General features: G+C 42.2%; 1 protein-coding gene across 1 annotated transcript; it reads right to left on the reverse strand.

Annotated features, from left to right (window-relative positions):
• Window positions 1–1,254: 1,254 nt before the first annotated feature.
• Window positions 1,255–11,282, reverse strand: LOC308286973 (acidic mammalian chitinase-like; the record flags this gene model as incomplete). The annotated part of the gene is given in 12 exon segments (XM_080728094.1): window positions 1,255–1,274; window positions 1,819–1,960; window positions 3,036–3,059; window positions 3,061–3,165; window positions 3,882–4,067; window positions 4,794–4,920; window positions 7,887–8,011; window positions 8,572–8,737; window positions 8,904–8,960; window positions 9,631–9,837; window positions 10,074–10,077; window positions 11,258–11,282. Coding segments are annotated over 12 exon segments (1,188 nt in total).
• Window positions 11,283–14,303: the final 3,021 nt, after the last annotated feature.

A 14,303-nucleotide genomic window follows, 5' to 3' on the forward strand; every position in this document is an offset into this window, starting at 1 on the left:
AAGCCTGGTGAGGCGAGGTTAAGACTTAACCTCGCTACTTAACCTAGTTGTAGAAGATGAATGAACTGCAGCTCATATTTGCCCAAAAGATGCCGAAACGAAACATCATTTAGCCAACATGGAGCAAGGTAAATTAGTTAAAAAAGAAGCGCAGAATTCACAAGTATCATGCACTTTGCAGCACTGTGTGTAACGGCTTGATGTCAGCAAAGGGAAGGTAGATGCATGCGTTGACTGACAGGCAATAACTTGATGTTCTGCAGCTATAGGTTTTTAGTCTCTAGTAACAAAATAAGTGCAGCTGAGCTATCTAGTACCCATATGTCCACAGCGGTCTCCCCTTCTCTTCCCCTCTCTCTGTTTTATTATTTCTGATGCCAGTCATGTGGAATAGATTTCAAATGGGACAATTTAACTCAAGAATAATTGCAAAAAAGATAGTGTAGGCCCATCATAAAATAAAATAATTCATGAAGTGTCTTTGGGTGCATAAATAAAGGATGTAGGCTACCCAGTCTTAGTTTAAACCACTTTAAAACTATTTTACACAATATTTTTAAATATAGCCGATCTACAAGCTATGAACTTGATTTTGTTCTTCTTTTTTTTAATCAAAAAGTGTACAAATTTGGAATAATATGTGGGTCCCTGGCTGGCACAAAATATTTTGAGAAGGGGGTCCGCGACTACATATCAATTTGGGGGTCCCATACAGCGCGCCCCGGAAAAGTGTCCTCCTTTCTGAGGTCCTGCTGGTGGCCACCCTAATATGGAGATCTACATCTACATCTGACCTCACGGACTCCATATATGGATATAGCTGACCTGTTCTGACATCACAGTGATGACTTGACCAAGCGTTTTACTAGTTATTGTATTACCACCTGCCGTAGTCAGCACCTCATCAACACTGTTGTGCGCTCCCTTGTGTTTGCCATAACAATACTGTTTTAACTACCTTTTAACCTTTCTAATTGATGTATTGTGTACACTGTAATGTCTCCCACCTTGATGGCTTTCCATACTCAATTACTCATACTGTATGAAGATGATTCTACTGCAATAAACAACATCTTTGTTTGGAATTGATCAACACTCTAGTGTCCAGTAATGAACAACTGGATGAGAGAAAGACAAATGAGAACAACTTGGAACTGTCCCACAGGTGCTTTGAATGCCACAGTTTTATTTCCATCAGTGATCACTAGATGGAGCAGTTGCTTCCCACATGGGCCTGGTCTTGGACTGTTACACCTAGCTCTGAGCTTCGCAGCCTGTATATCACACAAGAGGAAAAAGCAAATAAGGATGTCTCAAGAGATGGCACTGTGACTGTAGAAATATGAATGCATACATGTGCGTGGTTTTGTATTGGCACCGCTGAATTACCAAGTCTGAGACGTTTGACTATTGAAATTCTGTAGTGAGTAAGTCAAGTACAGTACTTACAGTAGCACATCATATACAGGCGAAGAGGTCTAGCCTGGTTCTATATATAGTGTAACAAATACTGTACAGCCGATGTTGCTTGCCATCTGCTGCACTGTTTCCTGGCCTGCATTGTCTTTTACTCCAATTTAGCAATCCTTGCTCCTTTGAAATTATAAATGTGGTTTTGAACATGGGACTAACCTAAGGGGTCAGGGAGAAGGTTATGTAACATTTGACTGTCACGGTAGCAATCTCCAAACAGGCAAACAATCGTGTGGTTGTGATTTTGCCACTAAGCTCACTGTCCCTCTCTGCTACCTTTATATGAAACTGGGAGGTTTGTATTGGATCATAAAAGTATGTGTGTGCGTGAGACTAGATGTTTACCAGAAGTTCTGGTTCCCAGGCCAGTCTTGAGGGTGTTAATCAAGGGGTATGGTCCCTGGCCACAGAAACTGCCACTGAAGTCATCCTGGTCCAGAGTCCAGACCATGGCTCCACCGAAACCGTTCTTCTTAAGCCAGTCAACCTGTATGGATGAACAGTGGTTTAAAAATAAATTACAAAAGCAGGAAATATTGTGACTACAAATCTGAAGAACAATGTGTTAAAGATGGGGTGCCAACGTTGTGTTTTTTTTTCTTCTGTTTTGTAAGTGTCTATTAACTCATTGAATGCCCTTTTCAAGATGGCCGCCAAGTACCAGGATGCCACGTTCCTAAATTTCTAGTGCACGGATCAATTTTTAGTGCACGGATCGTGCACGCCCATGCACCATATATGCACCATATGTGTAGTACTTTTTAACAGCTTTCAAACAAAAAAATCCGCTTGGAAATCCGTTCAGGCATTCATGAGATAGAAGCCTTCAAAGTCAGACAAAACAAACACTGCCACCTTCCTAAATTTCTAGTGCACGGATCAATTTTTAGTGCACGGATCGTGCACGCCCATGCCTAGATCATGCACCATATGTGTAGTACTTTTTAACAGCTTTCAAACAAAAAAATCCGCTTGGAAATCCGTTCAGGCATTCATGAGATACAAGCCTTCAAAGTCAGACAAAACAGCCATTTTTGACATTTTGAAAGATGTGTTTGTTATGGGGCTAAACATGCAATTTCGCAATTGCGATCATGCCTAATACATTTGAGGCATTTTTAGAATTTTTTTTATAAAAAAAATTATTATTATTATTATTATTTTTTTTTTTCAAAATGGCTTCCAACTCGGGAAACTCGGGCTGTGGCAGCCTGGGAGTACTGTAATAACTCGTGAAACTCGTGCCTTGGCAGTCAATGAGTTAATAGACACACCCAGGTGTGGTTATAATATCCAAATATGTCTTCCCTGTGTTTTTTTTGTTTCTTCCTGAAAGCTGAAAGCCTTATTATCTTAGGCCTGGGAGTAGCTAACTCAAATTGGGTGGTGCTAAGGTGAAAACCAGGTACTTAATCAACAGGTGGGTGTGGCCACATACTGTAAAAACATAAATTTAACACTTAAAAATCTTCCTCCTTGTATATTCATAATACCTGATGATTATGTTTTAATGGGGTGAAAGAATCATGGCATCCCGTCATTAAATACTAATTGTTGTGCACCTTGATCTGGTAGCTCTGGAGTCTGGACGTTGTCGTATCCAACCCAGGTGTGACTGTTGAAGGCATAAGGCACCTGCTGTGGGGCGTCCCAGGCCAGAGTGGCTCCTTCCTGGTTCAGGAAGTAGCAGATCTGAACGAAGGTAGAGAGAGTTAGGTTTAAAGGGGAACGCCGGACTATCCATTTTCTTACCCGTTTTCTTACCGTAATCTCTGATGTGTAATTTCAGAAAGACATATTGTTGAGTATCAAAAATGTAATAAGTTACCACAGCCCCATTTCTAAAATAGCAAAAATAGTGGATCTATAGCTCTCGACGTGTTGCCAAGCGACACGTTGAGAGCTTGTAGATTATGACTATTTATGCTATTTGGTTACGGGCGAAAAGAGAAAATGTTTGAAATTGTTTCGCCAAAAATGACATTCCCAAAATAGTGTAGTGATGTTGAAAAAGGTTGATAAATGAATGGTTGTATACAATAAAGGGCTTATCTAAATTATAACACGTGTCACAATGTTATAATTGAAATTAAATTGGATTAATCTGCTAAAGTTGGGGACAATATGCCATCCCCTGATGGCCCACATGACGCCCCTGCGTAATTTAGTAGTTATAATGTCCCAGATTGTGCAATACATTCACCCATTCACACATTCACACTCCAGTGGTGGAGGAAACCATGTAAGGCACCAACCAACACATTGCGAGCTATTAGGGGTTCAGAGTCTTGCTCAAGGACACTTCGACATTAACTCTGGGGAGCCCGGGATCTAACTGGGAACCTTGCGGTTCCTTTCCGGCTGTTCTACCGGCCACTCTACCCCTGAGCATAGGAACACTTCACTACCTCATAGTAGGCCCAGGAACCAGGCTGATGGGTGTATTGACCGGCAGGTCCAGGGCCACTGCTTGGAGCACCGACAGTGGTGTTGGAAGAAGAAGCCAGACGGAAGTTGTGGCCATAGGATGAGAATCCAACCAGCAGCTTCTCAGCTGGAGCGCCCTGGCTCTTCCAGTAGTTCATAGTCCAAGCCTATGGACAAAAATGGTTCCATCAACAGCAGCTCTTTTACAGAACAGACATTCTTTACTTTACTTTATTTTATTTGTTTATTGTGAGGGGACAGTTCCAGTTGATTAACACAGTGACATGAGCATAACACACATGAGTACAAGTGTAAACTGGCCAGAATTAGCATAAACTACTTTTCATCCAGAGTACCCAGACATTTAAAAGCTAGACACTGACATAACATGACATAAGTGGACAGCATGCAAATACATGATACATTTCAAACATATTTCAAATCAGTGAAAATAATAAAGACCATATTAGAGAGATTAAGACTGTATATTATTAGAGTAGACCTACTTGTGCACTGTAGGTCTACATGTACTGTATGACTGTACAGTCATACATTATGTGATTACACACATTAACCACTGTTTTAACCACTGTTTCAATTGTCCTTTAAAAGCTGTGAAAGTGGGGATTTCCCTTAGTGTGACAGGGAGCTCATTCCAGTAATGACAACCTTTGATGGAAAGAAAGTTGTAACAGACTGTTGTACCAGCAAATGACCAGTTTGTGAAGCAGTATTCTATGTGTGGTACAAGGTATGTATTTGCAGCTTCTGTTGTTAATTAGGGTCACATTTGACAGAAGTTGTTCAAATTGAAATTGAACAACTTCTACTTTTTTTTGTATTCATCCATACAGTACAATGTATGAATTGTAGAGAGAAACCTCCTCACTCACCACATTGAACTGTTGCTGCCAGGCTGCCAGGTCAGCTGGGCCCTTGAACAGAGGGCTGTTCTCTCCAACAGTGCGCTCCCAGGAGCCATGGAAGTCATAGGTCATCACATGGAAGTCGTCCAGGATACTGGTGATAGGACATACACACAAACACACACACACCAGGAGTCAGGGATTTGTGCGTTCTGCGTCGCTGAATGACAAAGTTACAGGATTGGTAGGTTTTTGTAGGGACAGAGTTACAGTATTGGTCAGGCACTAAATCTCTCCAGGCTCTGTTCCAAATTCCAATAGAGACAGCTGAGCGAGGCAAGGTTGAGTGGCCACTGAGCTTGTAGATCTGCTATTTTCACCCGAGCACAACCAAACATAAAATGACTTTTCTTTTAGTTCTACTGGAACTATTCTCCACTAGTCCCTCCCTAACATGTCTAGTTTCTATTTATGAAATTGTTGTTACTTAGTTTTAGTCATCATAGCTTAGTTTTTCATTAGTTATTGTCTTAGTTTTAGTCAACTGCCACAAATTCATAATATAATCCCAAGCAGCCAAATACTGGGTTATGTCATGTTTCAGGGGTCCTCACCATGGTGGCTTGTGGTGGACACTTTTGTAAAAACAGACAACAAAATGAGTGGACAATAATATTACCAGAATATATTATTCTGAGCTAGCCCTGAATGACCATAACAGGTCTGTAAAGCTGGCCATACACTACACGATAATCGGGCCCGACTGAATCGGGTAGAATTAAACACTACAGGATCATTTTTTCAGATTATCTGGCCAGAGAATCTAAACAGGCTCACACTAGCCGTTTTGAACAGTCGGGCGCACCGCACGCTACAGGATTCTATTCCGATTGAGTCGGGCCCAAACACAGCAATAATAAATAAATAATTTATATAATGAATACAAAACGTCACTGTTCCGAGAGCTTCGCCTTGCAACACGCGCGCAGACGCACATAACAAACACATTATGCTATCCACTCACAAACACACCATTGCCTCACGCAACGAAAAAAAAAAGCTTCAAATGATACTATGACTATGAGTTCACTTTGACGCGTTTCATGTTCATCCATGGATCAACTCTGATCGACTTTCCCCCTCTCTCTCCACTGCTAAAGTCAAGTGCTGCGCGCTGTCTGCTGGTGCTTCTCATGGTGTCTGATTTATGATTAGTCGTATGACTGTGTTGCGCAGAGAACATATCAGATCTCCAAGATCAAACTGTGTCCCTCCGCGCCACATTGTAGGGTTTGTAGATCAGGCAGTGGGCGTGTAGGCCTACTTGCACTCGTGCGCTGTTCCCACTCCAGTCTGTGACTGACTGGTAGTGACTATTTCTGCTGATATAAAACAAACTCGCGACCATTGAGTTTTAATTCCCATCGCAAGCAATCATGATACAACCTGGGAGGATGGATGTGGATCATTATTTGAAATAATAAGCAGTGTATTTATGTGTATTGCTTTTTTTTGGGGGGGGGACTAGTTTTCAGTCCCAAATATACTGTAATGCTTTAAAAAGGACAGGCCTATTAGGCCTATATCCATTATGTTTCTTTCATGTCCGCTCCAGGTTTATCATTGTCAGTTTTGATAAAGTCATTTTATTTTATAATAGTTAAGGTAACGTGCGCGCATATTTTCTAAACCTGCTGTCTGTTAAAATACGAAACGCCTGGCTATGCGGGGCGCGCTGTGCCCGGAGTAGCCAGGAGTTGTTAACCCAGCTGGTAGATCAAACAACGAGTTGTAGGGCTACCTATGGCCAATTGGAACTTGAAAGGAGTAGAGATTACATAACTGCACCGTGCACGGACCATCAGAGAAAGTGACTGACGTGGGGTGAGCTGCTGTTGTAGGCTGCTTCCACCACGGACGGTTCAAGTTCAAGACAGGTTCAAGTTCAAGACAGGCACGTGTCTGCTTTTACTTTAGTGGCCATGGCCTATAGGCTTTCAATCATGATTTCCCCTGTCTTTTAACAAATTATCGCGGTGTGGGCGGATGGATGAATCAAATATAATCATTAAAAAAAGATCTGAGGGCACGGAGATCCAAATACAAAGTCCCAGAGAGAGAGAGAGAGAGAGAGAGAGAGAGAGAGAGAGAGAGAGAGAGAGAGAGAAAGAGAAAGAGGACGGTTCTGTCTGGTCCATTTGAAGAACTGTAATCCAGCATTTTGAGGTGGAAACATGGAGAATGCACAGGTTTATCATACATTTGAGAGTGAGAACCATAAGTTTAATGTAACTTAATTGGAGTTGGAGGAGGAGAGCAGAGCTGGAAAGTTATTAGCGAGTCCAGACTTGCACTAATTGGTTTGGCCTAGTTTTACGTCTTTGTTGATTGATTGATTGATTTCGTGTGTGTGTGTGTGTGTGTGTGTGTGTGTGTGTGTGTGTGTGTGTGTGTGTGTGTGTGTGTGTGTGTGTGTGTAGAGAGAGAGAAAAAGAGAAAAAGAGATAGCTCTGTCACTCAGATGCTCAGAGACTTGCGTCTATCAGCGGCTGCTGTACCTATTTTCAATCAATCCCCTGCTGCTATTCCAGACCAGTAGGCCTACTGATCCAGGAAAATATCAAACATGTTTGAAAAGAGTCGGGCAACCCCCGATCGTCCTCCGAGCCACTCGGCTGGGCTCCGAGTGGATCTGTGAGACCTCACGCTAGACGACGTTCATGCCCGATTGTCGGGCCCGTTTCAGTCGGTGGCAGCCCGATTGTCGGGAGGGTAATTAAATAGCCCGATTATCGGCTAGTGTACGGCCAGCTTTAGTCTGACCTGACTACTGGTCCATTTGGTTCCATTTGTACTCTCCGAGTTATGGTGGTCCTTAAAAATGAAACAGCTTAAGAAACCACTGTCCTAGTGGACTTCTAATATGCCATAGTATCGTAGCAAATCAGTGTCATACATATTCTAAGGAAAACCTGGAGCCTGACATTAGGTAATTGGGTCTTATGAAGAGAATAAGAACATAATAATGGTCTAGAATCTAGAATTCGCCTAATGTGTACAGTATGTACGGACACATTGATGACCTCTGTTTGTGTGTTATTATGATGGTGTGATACTGACGCTCCGAGCTGAGGAACCTGGTATCCAGAGTCGATGGTTCCCTTTGCAGCAGCAACGGCAGCGGTGAGCATCAGACGAGGACGGTTGGTCTGCTTACCTTCAGCCTCGAAGGCAGCCATCATCTCCTGCAGAGAGACATGGAGGTGGTGATGGAGAAAGATGAGGGCGTCGTTATTATTCTCAAAGATGACTTCATCTTATTTATATGACTCATATTTAAATTCTTGGGATTTATTTTTTAAGAAACACCTATTGAGGGATATTGTGTGACTAATAGAGTGTATTTCATTTTATACTTTTTATTTTCCTAAATGCTTCGCCCAATCGTCAAAGGAAGGAGGTATGAAGATAGACAGACAGAACCAAAAACGAAAATTGCACAATGGTACACACATGATATCATACATCCTACAGGACCTGCACCATTCCTGCAAGTGCAGACAATTTTCAAAATAATGATGAGGTTATTCTTTCTAACCAACTTCAAAGTTGAATGTCTCCGATGAATCTGAATGTCATTACTGTAGAGTTGCATTTATTAAACCGAGATACAGTCCCAGTAAGTGATACTGTACTGCATATTTCTGTACATGAAACACAGTTATTATACTTACAATTAAGTTTGTGGAGGGACAAAACAACAGGAATTAATGTAAGTTAGGCTGTAACACATGAGAAGGCTAACCTGACACAGGACGGTGTAGCGAGCCTTGTCCTCAAGTGGGGAGCCACGGGAGCCTGGGTACTCCCAGTCGAGGTCCAGACCATCAAACCCGTACTGACGCAGGAACTTGATCACGCTCTGGATGAAGATCTGACGGTTAGCGGGACTGGACACCATGGTTGTGAACCTGGAGAGAGGGAAGGAGGGAGAGAGAGAGAGAGAGAGAGAGAGAGAGAGAGAGAGAGAGAGAGAGAGAGAGAGAAGAGCGAGAGAGTCAAAAGAGTCATATGAGTTTACTGTATCTCAGGATCCTGTTGCTGGAGTTAATGATCCTCATTTAGTTTAATACTCACTGCCAAGTTCCCAAGTTCCATCCACCGATGGCCAGCAGGGTCTTCAGATTGCTGTTCCTGGACAAAAAAAAGAAAAGAAAAAAAGATAAAAATGTAATTCTCTTTGAGAGTTCTCACACCTGTGTCAGCCTGTGTGAAGGAGATATGCATGCATCGGTGCATGTTAAAGGAGACTATATTTGTTTTATTACCCTAACTCATTTACTGCCCCAACCCGAGAATCCAGAGAAATGGCCGTTGGTCCAGGCTGCTACGACCCGAGAAACCCAAGAATATAATTTTATTTCATTTATAAAACAATCCAAAATTGGATCGCCGCTCTGCGGTTCCTAATTACCATAGAGATATAGCTTCCGGTCAGGGCCGGAAACCACCTGAAAACCAAGTATACTCAATGAACAGGTGGGTGTACACTTTTTTTGAAAAAATAAATCTTCCTCCAAGTATAATCATACTTGATGATCATGTTGTAGGGAGAGAAAAATCACGGCATCTTGTCGGCAGGAATCACCACCACCATCGTAGGCTACTGATTTAATAAAAGCATGTATCTTCCCATAAAGCAGCCGAAGGCTGCAACTCATTCTCCACAACAAAAAAGAACAAAGCACAAAGCATCATGTCAAATATGTTGGGAAGTTAAACATTGCCGTAGATTTGTGTGAGCGTGTGCACAATGAAATATTATGGTTGTACACTGTCAGAATGTGTCTGCTCACTCACTCACTGGTTCTTGAGAGCCTGGAACTGTCCATAGAGCTTCTCATCGTTCCACTCGATGGTCTTGATCATGTTGTTGTCCATGGCGGCGAAGGCGTAGACGAGGTGGTCACAGAGACACGGGTCGATGTTGGCGGGCAAGAACTTCCCAGCACCGGGACGGTACTGTCCCCAGTTGGTGAAGTAACAGGAGAGGATGTAGGAGGAATGGATCCTGTAAAGTGGTAGGACAATCAGAGTTTTCTCTGACTGTCTCTGTTTTCTCTTGCACTCCGATGTAAAGCGTCTTTGGGTACTTAGAAAAGCGCGATATAAATCTGAGATATTATTATTATTATTAATTAGAGTGATATTATTATTATTATTAATTAGAGTAAGACACAATTAGATTGTTGTTGTTGTTGATGATGTTATTTGTTTTCATTTTTCTGTAAGAGTTTGTCTTCTTACCTAGCTGCACATGCAGCAGGAGAGCCAGTCCTGCAGATAGAGAGAGAGAGGGGGGGTGAAGTTATTGTGTCTAAAAATACATATAGCCACTTGTACTTGTGCTTGCTAAAACGATAGAAAGCAGTAAATGAAAACATTTTAACACTCATCTTTTCTTTTCTCTAATTGTCTCCACCAGCCGAAGGCTGAGGGAGAGTATGTTTTCCCCTCCGTCCGTCCGTCCGTGCGTGCGTCCGTCCGTGCGTGCGTCCGTCCGTCCGTCCGTTTGTCCGTTACCAGCTAATCTCCTGGCTTTCAAAGTTTGCAGGATTGTTCAGTTTTGAATAAAATGCCTGAAATCCTGAACGCAGTGTGCGATTTTGGTGAAATTGTGCATGCACATTCCCAATAGGCAGAGGAATAAATGCCACTTAAGAAAAATCAAATCAGCCTCATGGTGGCGCTATAACAGGCCGATTCATGTTTTCACCTATAACTCCACCGATTAGTGTCAAACTTTGTATGCGCACTCCTTAGAGGCCAAGGTAAAACCTTTTCCCTGCATTTTTTACATCAGCCTTTTATAGCGCCATCAGGAGGCCGACTTATGTAAAACACATTACATGCCTGACCTGGTGGAGACCTGTGCTCGGAAGAGCACTGCTTCTAGTTAAATCTAAAATATGAACCGCTGTTGTAAAAACACAAATTTGTCCTTACTAAATCCACAGTTGATTTTGTCGACAAAGAAACTAATTTGGCTGGTGTTGATTGCTTCTTTTGCGATTTTACACTTGGTTGCATGCTGAAAATAGACGATCTGCAAGCTACACAACTTATAGATCTGCTGTTTTCAGAGCACAACACCAGAGCACAACCAAACATAAAATGACTTGTCTTTTAGTTCTACTGGATCTCTTTTCCACTAGTCCCTCCCTAACATTTTAGTCTAGTTTTTATTTGTTGACAAAATTGTCATTAGGCCATATTTAGTCATCATAGCTTAGTTTTTATCAGTGAAAAAAGGTAGTTGACGGACATTTTTTGTCAGTTTTAGTCAACAAAATTAACACTGCTCAGAATGTATTGTCTTATGAGTATCTATGGATCATTATGGTTTTTAACAAAATAATAGATTCCGTTTCAAAATCTAATGCTACAAAGTTTGCAGTTAATTTCCTCTGGGAAACAATTCCCCAGCTTACCAACACAGATGAGAAGCTTGCCCATGTTGCCTCTGTACAACTAACTGAAGGCCAGAATTATAAGCCTCTTATATAAGGTCCATTCCTCTCCGTATCAGTAAACCATGTTTGAGCTGGCTTCAGTATTCTGATAAATCAGCAGCCACCTCATTCTATTTGTTTGGTCAGGAATGGCCCTTTTATTGTCTACTGGCTTTCTGCTGATAACCTTCAAGTGTCATTCGATAATGATTGACAATGACGACAATTAGAAACCAATTAAACAAAAGGTTATCCTCTGCCACATACTGTAACCACATTGCTTCCTTAATCCAAAGATTATATTATGAATCACTGTCTATTTCGGCAACATGTTATTAGTGTCTGATCCCAGCTTTGGCTCTGCATGATAATTATATAATTACAGGTCATATCTGATGATGACTGCATGTCAAAGAACACTGTGGAAAACTTAGGTAGACATAAATTATATCAAATTAGTATGTTCAGCTCTTATTTGTGTGATGCTAAAGGCCCACATTTCAACCCCTGAATTTACCTTGATCCACTAAGTATACAGAACACTTTTAATACTGCATGTTATTTGGATGACCCTAAGGATCATAAAAAACACTTAATGATTACCTTTCATGGGTTTCATTTGTAGTCCTACACCGGCCATGTTGAGGACCAACAAAGGTGTTCTGATTGGCGTATAGAACATCTTAGCCACACCAACTCAAAACGGCCAAAGACTGTTTTTGTCCGGCTATTCCCAACATTCGGTCGTGTTAGAAGTCACCATTATTACAGAAATATATACTGCATGCTATGCTGAACGTAATCCACTTGGTGTCATCTTTTCAAAATGCATATTTACCGTACAGTTTGTGTTTATATGCTTATTTCGCAATACCTATTGCGCAATCCTCTGTAGAGCAATGTGTCATTATCATCATCAAAGTCTCAGGTTACAAGAGGGAAGGGGGGGGTCAGCTGCACAGGGGGAGAGAGAGAGAGAGAGAGAGAGAGAGAGAGAGAGAGAGAGAGAGAGAGAGAGAGAGAGATACAGTACAGTACAGTAGAGTACAGTAAGGTACAGTAGAGTACAGTACAGTAAGATACAGTAGAGTACAGTACAGTAAGATACAGTAGATTACAGTACAGTAAGATACAGTAGATTACAGTACAGTAAGATACAGTACAGCAAGGTACAGTAGAGTACAGCAAAGTACAGTACAATACGGTACAGCAAGGTACAGTAGAGTACAGCAAAGTACAGTACAATACGGTAGTCAGGTACAGTAGAGTACAGCAAAGTACAGTACAATACGGTACAGTCAGGTACAGTAGAGTACAGCAAAGTACAGTAAGGTAAAGTAGAGTACAGTAGAGTACAGCAAAGTACAGTAAGGTAAAGTAGAGTACAGTAGAGTACAGCAAAGTACAGTAAGGTAAAGTAGAGTACAGTTGAGTACATTAAAGTACAGTACAGTAAGGTATAGTAAGGTACAGTAGAGTACATTAAAGTACAGTACAGTAAGGTACAGTAGAGTACAGTAAAGTACAGTACAGTAAGTGGATGGATGGATGGATGGATGGATGGATGGATGGATGGATGGATGTGGATGGATGGATGGATGGATGTGGATGGATGCATGGATGGATGGATGGATGGATGGATGGATGGATGTGGATGGATGGATGTGGATGGATGGATGGATGCATGGATGTGGGTGGATGGATGGATGGATGGATGGATGGATGGATGGATGGATGCATGGATGGATGTGAATGGATTGATGGATGTGGATGGATGTGGATGGATGGATGGATGTGGATGGATGGATGGATGTGGATGGATGGATGGATGGATGTGGATGGATGGATGGATGGATGGATGGATGTGGATGGATGGATGGATGTGGATGGATGGATGGATGGATGGATGGATGGATGGATGGGGATGGGCGGATGGATGGATGTGGATGGGTGGATGGATGTGGATGGATGGATGGATGGATGGATGGATGTGGATGGATGGATGATGGATGGATGGATGTGGATGGATGGATGGATGTGGATGGATGGATGGAATGATGTGGATGGATGGCTGGATGGATGGATGTGGATGGATGGATGTGGATGGATGGATGGATGGATGGATGCATGGATGGATGGATGGATGTGGATGGATGGATGGATGTGGATGGATGGATGGATGGATGGAGGTGGATGGATGGATGGATGGATGGATGTGGATGGATGGATGGATGTGGATTGATGGATGGATGGATGGATGGATGGATGTGGATGGATGGATGGATGGATGGATGGATGTGTGGATGGATGGATGGATGGATGGATGGATGAATGGATGGATGTGGATGGATGGATGGATGGATGTGGATGGATGGATGGATGTGGATGGATGGATGGATGTGGGTGGATCACTGCTGCAACGTAGCTGTGAGCGCCTGCAAAGCAGGCGCGATCTCTAGATGTGAGCGGCCCAAAGGGCCGCGAACCTCTAGTTATGTCAATCAGACAATCTGAAGATCCATGAACCCCAGAGTTAATGTTGAAGAGTCCTTGAGCAAGACTCCTGATGAGCAGTTTGGTGCCTTGCATGGTTTCCTCTGCCATTGGTGTATGAATGTGTGTGTGAATGGGTGAATGTAACAATCTATGTAAAGCGCCTTCAACATATATTCAGAAGCTAAATCATACAGGTGATATAGAGCTGCATACAGTCCATCCACAGAGAGCAAATTATTGTTAAAATAATAATGACCTTGTTTGATAACAAAATACTGATCTCTGTCTCATTTAATTAACTGATAGTCAAATCAAATAAAGTAAGTGTCATCATGAAGAACTGCATGAAACTGACTGACTGACTGACTGAAGACCCAAATTTAAGCCCTTTGCACACAGACGCGTTTTATTTCGCACGGAAAAAACGGACAATTTAATTTTTAAAATAATACAATGATTCTCTATGATCTCATGCACAATGGCTCTGAACTTGCCATGCGGCAGGTGGCTGCGGCTGTGCTCTTGCTGG

This window comes from Nannobrachium achirus, assembly GCF_963921795.1.
Source record: "Nannobrachium achirus genome assembly, chromosome: 6".
Taxonomy (NCBI): domain Eukaryota; kingdom Metazoa; phylum Chordata; class Actinopteri; order Myctophiformes; family Myctophidae; genus Nannobrachium; species Nannobrachium achirus.